Source organism: Triturus cristatus, chromosome 2_2, assembly GCF_964204655.1.
Source record: "Triturus cristatus chromosome 2_2, aTriCri1.1, whole genome shotgun sequence".
Classification (NCBI taxonomy): Eukaryota; Metazoa; Chordata; class Amphibia; order Caudata; family Salamandridae; genus Triturus; species Triturus cristatus.
The window spans coordinates 720,011,794-720,027,111 of record NC_140582.1 but is presented as its reverse complement, the minus strand read 5'-3'; the positions used below and the strand labels follow the sequence as shown (position 1 = coordinate 720,027,111).

The 15,318-nt window shown below is 47.4% G+C and overlaps 2 protein-coding genes across 4 annotated transcripts in view; one reads left to right on the top strand and one right to left on the bottom strand.

Moving 5' to 3' along the window:
- FAM149A (family with sequence similarity 149 member A) overlaps positions 1-15,318 on the bottom strand; it is a 539,436-nt gene that overhangs the window by 83,051 nt on the left and 441,067 nt on the right. For both annotated transcript variants that reach the window (XM_085641973.1, XM_085641974.1), the window contains exons 7-8: positions 14,336-14,526; positions 1,282-1,433 (exon numbers count right to left, since the gene is read on the bottom strand). In XM_085641973.1, the coding sequence (XP_085498099.1) occupies positions 1,282-1,433; positions 14,336-14,526 (343 nt within the window). The remainder of the gene's footprint in view (positions 1-1,281; positions 1,434-14,335; positions 14,527-15,318) is intronic.
- Positions 1-15,318, top strand: part of LOC146862707 (uncharacterized) — a 228,024-nt gene that overhangs the window by 69,335 nt on the left and 143,371 nt on the right. For both annotated transcript variants that reach the window (XM_085641976.1, XM_085641975.1), the window contains exon 5: positions 128-306. In XM_085641976.1, coding sequence (XP_085498102.1) covers positions 128-306 — 179 coding nt within the window. The remainder of the gene's footprint in view (positions 1-127; positions 307-15,318) is intronic.

Below are 15,318 nucleotides of genomic sequence, written 5' to 3'. Positions count from 1 at the left end.
CTCTCCCTATAGAGGAACGATCTGCGTTAGGGGATGTGCAAAATTTCTGGCAAGTATCAATGTCTATTCTGTGGTATGTTGTCAGTGCCGCCCCACTCAGAAAAAATCATTTATTCACCATACACAGGGCATACTAATCACAGAAATAAGTTGACAAGAATGAACAAGCAGATGATCAAGACCTGTCCTAAGTGTGGGGAGAAGGGAGCTGATGACTTGCACATGTTTTGCCATTGCCCCAACCTCCAGATATACTGGCATGACGAAAGTGAGGTTCTCTCAACAGTGATGGGCACAAACCTGGAGGTAAGCATACGTTTAATTATGTTGTGAATGAGGAGGGGTTAGGAGTCAATTTGAGTAGTAAATGGCGAAATCTGCTGTTTGTGTTGATACTATTAGCTAGACGGGAGATTTGCATAAGTGGGTATCTCAGCATCCCCCCTTGAGAAGGGAGTGGTTGGAATGGATAGGAAGGGTGCGAATGCTGAATCGAAACAGGGAAGGAATTACGAAGCTTGATTTTTGGGAAGACTGGGAAGAGAATTTTTAGTTTTGGGATATGTATATAAAGTTTATAAGTTTGGTAAACTGGCTCAGAAGTCCAATGATTAAGCAATATGCAATAACTCCCAGGAATCAGGGACTGGGACTGGTACCTCCAGATCTTCTCCAGTTTTGGGCCCTATGGGACAGGAGGATTGGGGACTTGCTCTCTGTCTTTTTACCGGTTTCAGGGCATGAGTGAGACCTCCCTGCTTTCTTCCAGTCTGTTTATTGCACAAATGAGGACAAAAAACAGAAACGACTGATTAGACAAGTTCTAGAACTATTCTTTAATTCCTTTTGATGGGGGAAAACATTTCCATCAGTTATCCAGACCCACTCCTGCTCGTAACAGTTCACTATCTACAACTTTTTGTCAAAATTGTATTCCTCCCATCTACAAATAAGCTGCTTTTGAAGGTCATTTATCTCAATAAACCCGTACTCTTTTGCATAGTGAGTAACCCTGAGGGAGGGCAGAATTTTGTTTTTATTACCTGCTGTTGTTTTGTTGCAATGGGAAATACTTAATCTCTTCTTGGGAATGTAGACATGTCCAACTCGTGATTATATATTCAAGTGGGTACTTCACTCATCCCAGGCAGAGATGGGGTTCTACATGTAAGGAGTAGTCTCACGACAAACCTGGCGCCCTACCCTCAGGATCCATTGGACACAAAAGCAACACATAATAGTATAAAATCCAACAGCAAGCACTTACATCCTTTTATTTACCTGTGTTGAAGTAAAATGAGATCCAAAAGATATACTTCTTGCCTCTGAGCCCCTTGATGGTGGGACACCAGAATCTGCAAGTACTCGGTAAACTGGGATCTGCAACACTTTGTTTCCAGCACTTTTCAGCTTCTTCATTTCACCGTCATCTTCTGCCACAGTGACCGCAAAAAAGAACAGGTTAACACATTTCATTTGTAGAAGCACTTTTTTTTTAAAGTATTGTTGACACCTTAAAACGTGTGCTCTGCAAATATGCTTATTGAGACTAATCAACTTGCAACAGGAATGGCAATGTCTCCAAACACTAAACAAATACAAAATGTTTTTATCCATAAACACAGCATTCCTAGAGTAGAGTTCTGTGGAATACGATGCTACTTTACACGTAATTTCTCATGGAATCCCAAGAGAAGATCATTATTTGTTCTCAGCAGATGCATAGTCCAGTAAGCAAAGTACATTCCTACCTTACCAATGAACACTTCTTAAAATATGACAACACTGATACAGTTACCAATATATCATATGCTCTGCATCTAGTCATACGTTTGTAAAAGTAAAGAGATATTGCAATTGAAAGAAGACCATTAAATTTAGGTCTCAAGTGATTTTAAAGGGAGTTTTCCAAAGAAGACAACCACATGCTTCTATTAGATCTTTCTGCTGCTTTTGACAGGGTTCACCACTCGCTTCTCATAAACCAGCTACATTCGCTGGGTTTACGGGACTCCGCTCTGGCTTTGCTGAGCTCGTTCCTAGGTGACAGGCAACAGCTAGTGGAGATGTAAGATGTTAGCTCCGCTCCCCTCTCCCTCCCCTGTGTGGGGCCTCAGGGCTCCTCTCTCAGCCCCACACTTTTTAATATCTATGTTACCCCCTGATTAATATTATTCGCATCTATGGTCTTGCAGTGTTCTCCCATGCCGATGAAACACAAATTGTATTGGCTATATCATCTGACGTTACAAAGGATGCAAAATATTTCCGCAGCTGCATGTCTCACATTGCATGCTGGATACAAAGGAATTGCCCGAATTTAAATTCAGGAAAAACTGAGGTCTTGCTCTTTGGAAAGGACACCACTTTCTGGAACTCGTTGTGGTGGCTCTCTGATCTAAGCCGGCTATTGGTGCCAGTTTGAAGCAAGAAACCTGGGTGTCATCTTTAACACTAAACTGGGCTTCTCAGAACAAATAAATCAAACCACCTCTTCTGGAGTTTTTGTGCTCAGGGTCCTTAAGAAGCTCTTCCGATTCATTCCCCAGGACCTACAAAAGACAGTGATGGTGGCACTTGTTACCGCTAAAATTGACTACTGTAATGCTCTGTACTTGGGCACCCATAAGCACCTAGTGAAACAACTTCAATCCTTACAGAATGCAGCAGCTTGAATGCCTCTTGAAATTCCCAAGTGTGCATCCATTTCCCAATCATAGCAAGGTCTGCACTGAGTGCCGGTTGGGAAGAGGATCATTTTCAAGGCATTTTGCCCGGTGCATGAAGAGCTTCATCGGACCAGTTCTGTATATTTTCAGAGTTTGTTCACTTGCTACACTCCCAGAAGGCATCTAAGATCCAGATCAGCTAGAATGATAATCGTCCCTAGAGTAAATAAAGCAAGATGGGGTGGAAAGAGGTTTTCCTTTTGTGTGGGGAAACTCTGGAATTCATTGCCACTAATTCTACGCTGCCAATACATCTTGTTGCCGTTCAGGAAGCAGTGGAAGACCTGGCTCTTTACTGAATCTTTCAGTTAAGCTTAGTGCCCCACTCCCGCTATTCTGCTTCCATCTGATGTCTAACCGCCAGCGCCAAGACACTCTCGGGTATTTGCGCGGTATATAAAACCAATTTACATCACTTGTTGAAATGAGGGATGGATTTTGTCCAATGCAGTAAGAAAGATCCTTTCTTCATGTTTCATATTGGCCTCCCTGAATAATTATCGATATTTCTTTCAACCATAATATACTGACCGCTGTATTGGATTGTACGGGTTTTATTCTCTGTTTAACACTGGCATGTGTACTATACTGTCATACCGTGCATTATGCAACTGCTAAATAAAAACAAGTTTAAAAAAAACATCAGATCCACTGATTTTATGTACGCCTAAGGTGAGCTTGGCATCACGATTAAACTTCTGATTATGTCTATAAAATACATTCATAAAGCAATGTGTGATCACTACTTAGTCCTAGTCTTACAATATATATATAAGCATACTATCAGGTGGCCAAAGCTCTTCTCTGTGCCCAATGCCCATTGACAAGCCCCCAGTCAGGTACTGCATGTTTATTGCTGCTGTAAAGGCATATGCTCGCACTACAGTACGGTTCAGAAGAGAAACCACTACAGCTTCTTCATGAGGTGGGGTACCTCTGAAAATAGGAGAGCTACTATTAGGAGGTCTGGGCAAATGGCTTCTTAGCCAAAGCTGAGGGTAAGGATCATGTGGAGAACTGTGTTCTCTCTGAAATGACTCAAAGCACTTTTCACAGAGTCAGATTTTTGCTCCTTTGCTCCAAACCATTGTCATTTCCAAAACTGATTACAATCATGCATTACATACAGAAGCCATATTACCCTCCCTAACACCTTTAAAAACCCTCTTCACTCCACTGCACATTTGACAGCAAACACCAAGTAATATGATCACATAACCCCTGGTCTGGGATACCTCTACTGGCTACCAGAGGAGAAAATTATTAAATGTAAACTCACCTGGATGATGTCTAAAGCCCTGAAACGTGAACGACTCACCTAGCTTAAGTCCTCTCAACATCTCTCGCAAGACCAGAAATTTGAGGAACAAAGAAGCCTTTCACCTTAAAATCAAGAAATGTAAAACCTAACGAGTTCCCAGTGCTAAGAAATTCCCACTCAGATGAGATCAGATGAGAAAACAACCTCGGCACCTTCAAAAACTGCTCCAACCCCTTCTCCACAAACAGCATCTAAATGTCTTAACTGCTCTTATTCGTCTGCGGAGTCTTACAACTAATTCTGGGATAGCCCTCCTGTTCTTCCCTTCATCTGTCCTTTTCTCTTGTACCATATCTGTTATGTTATGTTATGTTACGGTTATTTATTGTGCGCACAGATACTCCAGCCAAGGAGCGTCCTGGCGCAGAGACAAGGAAGCACGTAACATAACCACAAGCTAAAAACAGATACTAAGAGAGGGCTAAAACAAGAAGGTTTTTATAGCCCTCCGAAAGGTCAAAAGGTCCTCCAACATGCGGATCTCAACAGGCAGGGAGTTCCATGCTGACGCAGCCATAACCCTGAACGAGCGGCCTCCCATTCTGCTAAGCCTGAATCTGGGAACCACCGCAAGGGCCAGACCCTGGGAGCGAAGGCTGCGGGCAGGAACATAGAACGACAGACAGCTCGACAAGATCTCCGGACCTGTACCTCGCAAGATTTTAAAAGCAAGACACAGTACCTTGAAGAGGATGCGCTTCCTGACCGGAAGCCAGTGTAGGGAGCGAAGGACACCTGTCACCGAGCAGAATCTGGGCAGGCCCACGATCGCCCTAGCCGCAGCATTCTGAACCCGTTGTAGACGGGTTAGTTCAGACTGATTAGCCCCAGCCAGGAGAGAACTGGCGTAATCCAGGCGAGAGATGATGGTAGCCTGGATTACCAGTTGCCTGGTCGGGGCATCAAAGAACTTGAGAACAGGCCTCAAACCCCTCAGAAGACCGAAACAACAGGCCGCGGTTTTTTTAGTGTGGCCAACAAAGGAGAGGCCCGCATCCAGCCATACCCCCAGATTTTTCACTTCCGATACCGGGATCGGAGTAGGTCACAACTCTGACGGCCACCAGTGGTCGCCCCACAACTCCACTCCCTTCCCGACGACCATCACCTCTGTTTTACTGGCGTTAAGCTGAAGGCAGTTGCCTATCAGCCAGCTAGCCACCGCCTTCAGTCCGGACTGAAACCTGGGGGCCTCAATCTCCGCATCCCCGCTGAGAGTAACCGCCAGCTGAGTGTCGTCAGCATATGAGACTAAAGTAAGGCCCCACTGCCTAGCGACATCTGCCAGCGGTCTCACGTAAAGATTGAACAACGTGGGACTCAGCGAGGACCCTTGCGGAACCCCCATGGCCAGTGGTTGGTAGTTGGACTTGAAGGGAGGGATGGCAACACAGAAGGAACGGTCGTCTAAAAAGGAGCGGAACCATTGCAACACCCGACCGCCAATACCAGTCTCCTCGAGCCGACGCAGGAGGATGCTGTGATCTACCGTATCAAAGGCGGCGCTAAGATCTAACAGAATAAGCGCCGCCGTTTGACCAGCATCCAACATTGCCCGGAGATGTTCCACCATCACAAGTAACGCAGTTTCCGTACTGTGCCCAGCACGGAATCCGTTTTGTGAGGGGTCGAGGGCATTGGTCCGAGTCAAATGTTCAGACAGGGCCAGATTAACATAGGCCTCCGTGATCTTGGCTGGCCAGGGCAACAACGAAATGGGGCGATAGCTTTCAGGCTTAGAAGGGTCCAGGGTGGGCTTTTTAATAATCGGGGACACCACAGCTTGTTTCCACTTAGATGGAACAGTTCCCGTTTCCAAGGAAAGGTTGACCAAGGAGCATACGGCTGTACGCCCCATGAAGGCTTGATCTCGGAAGAGAGTAGGCCTTACTGGATCAGATGGGGACCCAGATTTGACTTGCAACGCAAGTTTATCAAAACCATCCAAGGTAAGGGGGGGAAAAACAAGCAAGGTAGTCTGGTGATGAACCCCAATTAAACTTTCCTCAGTGGACCCTATGCTAGGGAATGTCCTATATATAGCTTGGACCTTCCCCAAGAAGTAAGATGCAAGGGATTCACAATGGGAAAGGGAGCTTACGGTCGTAGAGGTAGTCCGCTTTGCCGTGAGATCTTTTACGGCCTTAAAGATAGCTTTTGACGGATTCGGACTGTTCCGGAATTCGGTGGCATAAAAAGCCGCACGGGCTCGGCAGATAGCTCGATGGTAGAACTTAACGGACTTGGCATATGCAGCTTTTAGCTCAGCCCCATAGGTTTTCCTCCAAGCCCTCTCTGCTCGTCTACAGGCTCCCTTTAGGGCCCGGAGAGTGCCATCGTACCAAGGACTCGACTCTCTGGAATTGATTTTAGTTGACACAGTAGGTACCAGAGAGTCCAAGGCCCTAGTTATCCAAGAACAGAAGAGGTCATACCCCCTATCCACATCCGTCAAAGGGCCCAGCGGCTCCTCTAATAGAAGACGATGTAAGTCCTCTAACCGAAGCTTTTTCCATGCCCTCTTCAGAACCCTTCTGGCCGAAGAGATGAAAGGAGTGGCCGAGACCGGGCAAAGGACGGACACCAAGAAGTGGTCCGTCCATTCCACCGGAGAGACAGACTTAATTTGAATCCCCACCAGATTAGAAAACAGGGGATCCAAAATATGCCCCCCCAAATGAGTGGGCTGGGACACCACCTGGGGAAGTTGAAAGGCCTCCAGGTCAGCAGAGATGGAACGCACTGTCAGGCCAGAGAGGGTATCAAAATGTAGGTTTAGGTCACCCAAGATGGAAAAGTTGGCACAGTCGGCAACCAAAGGGCCAACAGTGTCGGGGAAAGCACTTCTAAACACTACATCACTGCCGGGTGGGCGATAAACGATCATCCCGGACAGGGTAAACTCGGGGCTGACAGAGACCTTGAACATGGCACTTTCACACCCAGAGATGTTTAGGGCACCCCAGACGCACGGGTAGATAGATTTTACCACTAACGCGATACCTCCACCCCTAGACTGCCTATTCAGAGTGTACATAGAATAGCCAGGTGGGCAAGCTAGATTAGTAATAGCGGTATCAGCCTCCTGTAGCCATGTTTCCGTCATGGCAAATACGTCTGGTGCTTCCTCCTCAATGAGGTCACAAATCTGCTGATAGTGTTTCAACGCCGACCTGACGTTTAAATTCAAGATCTTCAGAGTGGTAGAAGCGCCTGTGGTACGGCGGGAGACCGAGGAAATAAACCCTGGGAGAGGACGCGGACAGTCGAGAGTCCACTCATTGCAGGGGCAGTGATATGGGCCACGCAATGGGTGTACCGGTGGGAGGGTGCAACAGCGGCTTACCTTACCGATGGCAAACAGGTGATCCCGCGTGTACGTTAGCATGACCGACCCAAAGATGGAGCAATGGACCTTCGAAAGAGTACCGCGACGTCCAGCGCATCCTTAACGCGGACGGGCGCAGACGGGCAGGACTCTGGCACGACTCCGGCCACGCGAGGACACGCCCGCTGCGCGATCCCGCTGCGCTAGGGGAGGAGCGTTAAATGCCCGTTCCCATCTGGCGCATGCGCAGTAAGCGCTGTAAGCCTGCTCCTCGCCCCCAACCCAAGATGTCTGCCACCCCGAAGCCCGGAACCAACCCGCCAAACGGCGGTGAGGGACCCAAATTATAGTGCGTGTGAGGGGGAGATGCAGCGCGATACCGAAAACCTAAGGAGAAAGAAAAACAGGTAAAATATTTAAAATTGCGCAGCAGCGCCGTAAAGCTACTGCTACAATGCTCCTTGTCAGGGCGGAAGGAGGCGGGGACTCGCCTTAAATGCCCGTTCCCATCTGGCGCATGCGCAGTAAGCGCTGTAAGCCTGCTCCTCGCCCCCAACCCAAGATGTCTGCCACCCCGAAGCCCGGAACCAACCCGCCAAACGGCGGTGAGGGACCCAAATTATAGTGCGTGTGAGGGGGAGATGCAGCGCGATACCGAAAACCTAAGGAGAAAGAAAAACAGGTAAAATATTTAAAATTGCGCAGCAGCGCCGTAAAGCTACTGCTACAATGCTCCTTGTCAGGGCGGAAGGAGGCGGGGACTCGCCTTAAATGCCCGTTCCCATCTGGCGCATGCGCAGTAAGCGCTGTAAGCCTGCTCCTCGCCCCCAACCCAAGATGTCTGCCACCCCGAAGCCCGGAACCAACCCGCCAAACGGCGGTGAGGGACCCAAATTATAGTGCGTGTGAGGGGGAGATGCAGCGCGATACCGAAAACCTAAGGAGAAAGAAAAACAGGTAAAATATTTAAAATTGCGCAGCAGCGCCGTAAAGCTACTGCTACAATGCTCCTTGTCAGGGCGGAAGGAGGCGGGGACTCGCCTTAAATGCCCGTTCCCATCTGGCGCATGCGCAGTAAGCGCTGTAAGCCTGCTCCTCGCCCCCAACCCAAGATGTCTGCCACCCCGAAGCCCGGAACCAACCCGCCAAACGGCGGTGAGGGACCCAAATTATAGTGCGTGTGAGGGGGAGATGCAGCGCGATACCGAAAACCTAAGGAGAAAGAAAAACAGGTAAAATATTTAAAATTGCGCAGCAGCGCCGTAAAGCTACTGCTACAATGCTCCTTGTCAGGGCGGAAGGAGGCGGGGACTCGCCTTAAATGCCCGTTCCCATCTGGCGCATGCGCAGTAAGCGCTGTAAGCCTGCTCCTCGCCCCCAACCCAAGATGTCTGCCACCCCGAAGCCCGGAACCAACCCGCCAAACGGCGGTGAGGGACCCAAATTATAGTGCGTGTGAGGGGGAGATGCAGCGCGATACCGAAAACCTAAGGAGAAAGAAAAACAGGTAAAATATTTAAAATTGCGCAGCAGCGCCGTAAAGCTACTGCTACAATGCTCCTTGTCCTCTCTTTCTCTCCCCTACTCCAAATGAATTAACCACTGTTTTCCTTAAATGTTTTGTTTAAGACCCACCCCGGGAAACGTTTTTGTCCTCTGTAAAATGCTCCAACACCCTGGGAGTAGCGTAGTGCTTTATGAAAAGCTTTAAATAAATTGTTCCGGAGATTCATTGAACCCCAGGTATTTGTTGATGGCTCGCGTCACTCCTACCCTTTAAGACATTATGTACCTCAGGGTTAACCTCCTTAGGGTGCACATGCCATATGTCCAAAAGGAATCCTAGGAATGTTCACACCAAAAGAGATGTATCCCACCCCCGCCAAAGGCAATCCTAGGATTTACCATGCTGTTGTGGAACCCAAGTCTCCTCACAGATCTAAATGAGGGCATTTATGCTCAAGTAAATTCATTTCACAAAAAAAATGTGTTTAGCCACCAGAGGTCTGTCTGTTGGTGATGTTGGTCACCGGCTTCAGGAAATTAATATTGACCTGAGAATAGGTTTATAGGTTTACTCCATAGTAATCATTGACATTTGTAAAACAGTGCAGAAAGACCGTAAGGCTCCAGTAGCAATGTTGTAGTTGCTGTGAGGTAGTATCAACCTGTTCCTAATTGTGCTGCTTTTCAGACACTTGAAATCGAAAACTAAAACCAGTGAGGATATTCTTCTTGAGCGTTGTTAGCAATAACAAAGTTTGCACTTTAAAATTTGAGTTATGTCACTAATCCTTCTTCGATAGAGCCTCAATGTTTTTACAAACATGTAGAATCAGGCAGCCCTATCATGTACTATGTATCACAGGTTACACTCGGTGCTTAATTTGAGCCAGTGGTTTCCTGAGATCGGCACCAGCATTTAATTGTCATCACCAGCACTTATGACAGTCTGCCACATGGTGGCAATGTCTGCCTAGTTTAGAGAGGACTACAACAACAGTTTATTAATTCAATGCACATTAAAAATGACCAATACCTGCCGTCCAAGCCATTCTTATAGCTTTGGGGGCCTGAAATGGTCTGAACTGTCACACGTGTAGGGTGTGAAGATTGGTAGCTGTGTTTCTACTGTCAATGGTAGCGCTGGCAGGAGCAACATGTGGTGCAAATGGCAGTGACCTCCTTCCTAACAAGGGCCCTGGCACTTATTATTTGACCAAGTAAGCACTGGTTACACTAATTCATTTTTGTGGTGTCCGCATCACTGCAATAAAATGCATTATTCACACATTATAATGCTGCCTTTACCACCCACAAAGGCATGCTGAACAAGGAGCTGCATAGCAGTGAGTATGCTGCTGGCAGTGCCCGTGTGCTCACTGTGCTGCCTGAGATCCTGCTGTCAGTGTGTAATACACTATGGCTTCCTAATTATTCACAATCCGACATGGACATTACAGCTCATCCTGCATAATTAATGGCAGCTATGTATTCCACCAGGCATTTTCCCACAGCCCTGCTAAGTAACAGAAATCAAGGGTTAGACTAATGCATTTTAGTGATGATGTTTGCATCACCCCACTTAAATGCATTGGTCACGCATTTAAACACCCCTGGAACCACAAGGCTCTCACGCCTTCCTGGCTGCATTTCACAAAACTAGCCAGAGTGATGTTTGCTAGTAGTGCACTGTTGCCGACTGCTGCACAATCCAGTACTGGGCTGCTGCTGAGCATCTCTGACAAATTCTGTCACATATGAACCATGCCTGTCTGGGAGGACACAGTAGATTAGCGAATTTCCATATCAGGTTATGTACCACTTTCTGGGTCTTTTAGAGCTTCTCATTGCTCAAAAGGGTCCAATATCTGATATGCATCTGTTACATGCACTAGGTTTTACTCGCCAGAAAGTGTCACTCTATGTGTCACACATCTGGTCGTTGAATGCCACTCATAACTACACAGAAATCTCGGAAATGTTACACATAAGCAATCTGAAAACTTGTCAGCTATGATCAGGTACAGAGGCGCAACTACAGCCTAATTTCGGGGGAGGGGGTGATACAAATTTCAGGGGGGGGGGGGACTAATTCTTCCAGCAATAGGCAGAGTGGAGATGCAGGGGCTCTACGAAGGGGTAAAAACACAACAAAGCCTCGCTAACAAGTAATGGTCTTTTAAAGAACTGTTTAGTACCCGGAGCGGCTGCAATAAGACTATGACGGTCGCCTGACCAGCCGGGGAAGCGGTCTCAGCCCGGGATGACACACACGTCCAGGAGGGAGGGAGGGGGGGGGGAGGGGGAGACTGAAGCTTTTTGAGCCCAATGGGCGTTGCGTGCCTGATCAGCTGTAATTCGGTGTAATAGGAGTGCGTAATTTATGTCCACTTCAAGCCGCTGCATAAGGTTTTCGGAGATGATACAATTGTCCAGTTTTCACAATGGGGGGGGGGGGCATGGGGGGGAGAGAGTGAGTGGAGACAGTGGTGGACATGTAAAGGAAAATAATTTTTTAACTAGGAGGACTAAGGGATATTTAGAGTTATAAAAAAATCGTGTTTCATTTCCTAATCCTTGACTGGCCTTTACATTTAATTAATACCGGCAGAAAATGGGATTCCGCCTTTTTGTTAATACCCTACACGTATTCAACATTTGCCAGTTGATTCTGGAAAGTTTCGTAAAAAATTCAACGGGTTGTATTGAAGAACATTGATAACTTATTCACAACCTAAATCTTCCTTAGAAAATCATATGCTCTTTAGTGGTTTTCTGGTCCTTCGCCTTTTTTTCATAAATGTTTTTGCAGCACCGTTGCTACTGACTAACCATTGATGGCACAAAAACGAAATCTGAAAACAAACTAGCAACAGGGTCTTGTTAGTTGTTTGTGTGCTACGTACGAATGTCTTGAATGTTCCGCTTTCACAAACATCCGCTGCAGGCAAACGAAGTTCAAATGAAACATAAAACACGTTGTAACGTCTATCTCTACCCAATAGGTGGCGGCATTGTGCAAAACATAGGTCACTACTCAATCTGCAAAAGGTACGTGAAAAGATAGGCAGCTATACGCAGGAAGCTGGTGTGTGGATCTGGGATGCTGGCGAGCAAATGGACAGAGTATCACAGGTATAGGGACCCTCTGGAATTGTCATGAAATTTAAATAAATATTTGAAGCTGGTTGCCCAAAAAATAACGCAACGGCGGTTTTCTAAGCTAAATAATGAAATGCAAATGTAACATCGTTTATGGTTACCACCGAGGAGCTACTATCAACATAAAAACAGAAGTAGAGTGTCTGTCCGGTTCCAGTGTTTCCCAGTGTAAATTCACACTCGCAACTTCTAGTCCTAGCTGTAGCAGTCAAGTTTTCGAATCTAATGTGAGACTCACCCAGTTCTGTGTTTTTTAGCCACTAGAGTAAACAAACATACTAGAGTAAACAAACTCACAATTTAGACGTAAGAAGCCACTAAATAAATCTGAAATCCGAAAACCCAGAGTAGATTGCTGTAGTGTCCTGCTGGACACGTTCTTGTGTCCCAGCAGACACTGAGTTTATCAGCCACTCCCCAGAATGCTGGACACACGTGCACCCGACACCCATCCATCACAGGGGTTACGAGTGACGTGACCCTGTTAATAAAAAGGCTCGGGTGCAAGTGCTCATGGCCAGTTCCAGTACCCAGCTACTCCGTGTCTGAGTGGTCTTTTACCCAGCATGTGGGCCTAGGGCCCACAACACCAAATTGGCGACGAAGGTGGGATCCCTCCGCCGTGCCGCCTGCGGCCATCTGTGGAATGGGAAGATGGCGTCCCAATCTACTACTGGTGTTACCTGCTCTGAGAAAGAGGTCACGTTGGACCCAAGATGAAGGGCACCCTCTTCGTACCTTGAAGGGAGGAAGGAGACTGCAGCGCCTCCGCCTCCTCGCCGGAATAGCTATCACCCAGTGAGAGTGCTTTGAAGGGAGGATAGCGCAATCGGCAGGAGGCTGAAGAGGCATTGCTCTGACCTCACCTATTATGACCAGGCCCCAGCCAGGCAAGGCCCGAACTGGCCGACATCCATCCTGACAAGAAGGGAATCGGCAGCGTGACCAGACAGCGCCCCCAATCCCTCCCTGGTAACACCACTGCCTGTGCAGTGAGACGGGCCTGTCCCTCCCTTCCCCCCATCTGCTGCCACAGAGTCAGCGGTACCCCCGGAGAGAGGCACGCTGAAGTGTGCACTGCAGGCCTCAGATCATGGCCACATCACAGTGGAGCAACTACCCACCTGTATAACACCGCGTGGTGCACAGGAAGACTGCTGCGATCAGTGAGCTGTCCAGCACCGGACCAGAAGCACACCTGCATTTTCAAGCGCCGTGACTGCATCTTCCTTACTTGCCTGGACAGAGAAATGAATGAAGTCTACCGCGGCCGCAGCGTCACCTAGCGCTCTCATGCTTGCACCGCACCCATCGCTTTGTGAAGCGGCCTCTAACAATACCATAACTGCACGCGGCGCAGCAGAAATGCCCACAGTAAAACACACTGCGAGTTCAAGTGCTTTGCCTCACCTGCCTTCTAAACGTCATGAGGTGCCAAGAAGAAATGGCGGCCTGGTAAGTAGCTTCATCCTCCATGCAGCCTGCTACTGTTTGAGTGTGGCATCTACCCACAATGAGACTGAGCCCATATCTGCAACAAATGTACTGAGGCTGCATGTGTTTAATGGCCCAGCGCCTCTCAGCACACGCGAGAGCTTCATAGCCCGCAAGTGAATAAAACTTCAGCAGCCGGAGGGGAATCAGTGGCTGCCACGCCACCTAGTGACAGCCTGTTATTAAGGCCCAAATCAGCAAGTGGCTCGCATGCTGCGGTGGGAGAAAAGTAGTACACACATCCTCCTCAACATCAGCGGCGTGGAGCGATTTCAGACCAACAGACAGGTTTCCACTGGTAGGCTCCCAGAGTGTGGTTGAGGACTCTAAGCCGGCATTCGTGTCCTGAGCCACTCGGGTCAAATTATGAGTGAAGCATTCCGTGTCACCAGCCCCATGTCAATTCTAGAGGCTGATGGACCCTGTGGTGTTATTTGATTGTTGTTTACCCCCACAGGTTGAACTGGTGTTCGTTTTGTTCTTCAATAAAGTTTGGGAAGAATTTAATGTCCTGCTGGACACGTTCTAGTGTCTCAGCAGACACTGAGTTTACCAGCCACTCCCCAGAGGGCTGGACACACATGCACCCGACACCCATCAATCACAGGCGTCACAAGTGAAGTGACCCTGTTGATAAAAGGGCCCGGGTACACGTGCTCGTGGCCAGTTTCAGTACCAAACTATGCTGTGTCCGAGTGGTCCTTTATCCAGCATGTGGGCCTAGGGGCCCCAACACCACACATTGCCAATATTATACTTCCCAGGCTGCTACTTTGAAGGAAGACAGGAGCGCCTTACCGGCCAGAGCAAGCGCCCAGTCCTTAGTTATCAGCTCCTCCAAACTGCGCACCACATCCCTCCAGACGTCATCAAACACTTCTGCGGCCACAGTGTCTTTAATACAGGCGTTAGGAGAAACAGGTGGGATGCCGCGTTTACTCCTCTTTCGATGAAGCTGGGCTTTCTTTTGTTCCAGATTCTCATCATCACTAAAATTGAAAACAAATTCAGGAAGCATTACATGATGTCACGCACTACTCATGGTTCCGTAATGAATCAGCCGCACCGCAAGCAGCTTTGAGTATTTTAATTTGTCTTGTATATCACAAAACTAGCATTTATTTTGTATTTATCTGCATTTCTATTGCCTTTAAAAAAAATCACCCTCTGTCAGACATTGACTAGATACATTGTTAATCACATCTTAGGTCAGTTCACAGGAGTATTCCTTCCTCACAATCTAGCTATTGGCTTCTAAGTGCATCATTCTGACTTCTGTGGAGTTCTTGCATTGCAATGCATAAGGGACTATTTTTTGTCTAAAACGATACACTCAATCATCAACGTTTTGGTCACATTTAATTCTTCATCTCCGACATGCCTTGTATACATGAAGTGATCCCCCCTTTTTTTTTTTTTTTTTTACAGCAGTTTGAATTTTTGAAATGTTTTTGTCATTCCTTACTTGGACTTGAGTCTGACCCAACATAGCCTAATTGCTTTTTGTTTATCACATCATCTAAGGCAATAACACATCCACCAATATTAAAACACTAATACCACTACTACCATATCAATACCATAATTGATATCAAAATCACCACCAAGGCAGCCATGAATGCCCTGAAAATACCATACCACCCATAACAATACCACACCAACAATGCTATCAACACCATCAGCGTCAACATGAGTTACACCAATACCACCCCTCAGGCCATCAATACCCATATAAAAACCACCACCACCAATGCCACAATACCACTCCTAGACCGCATCAC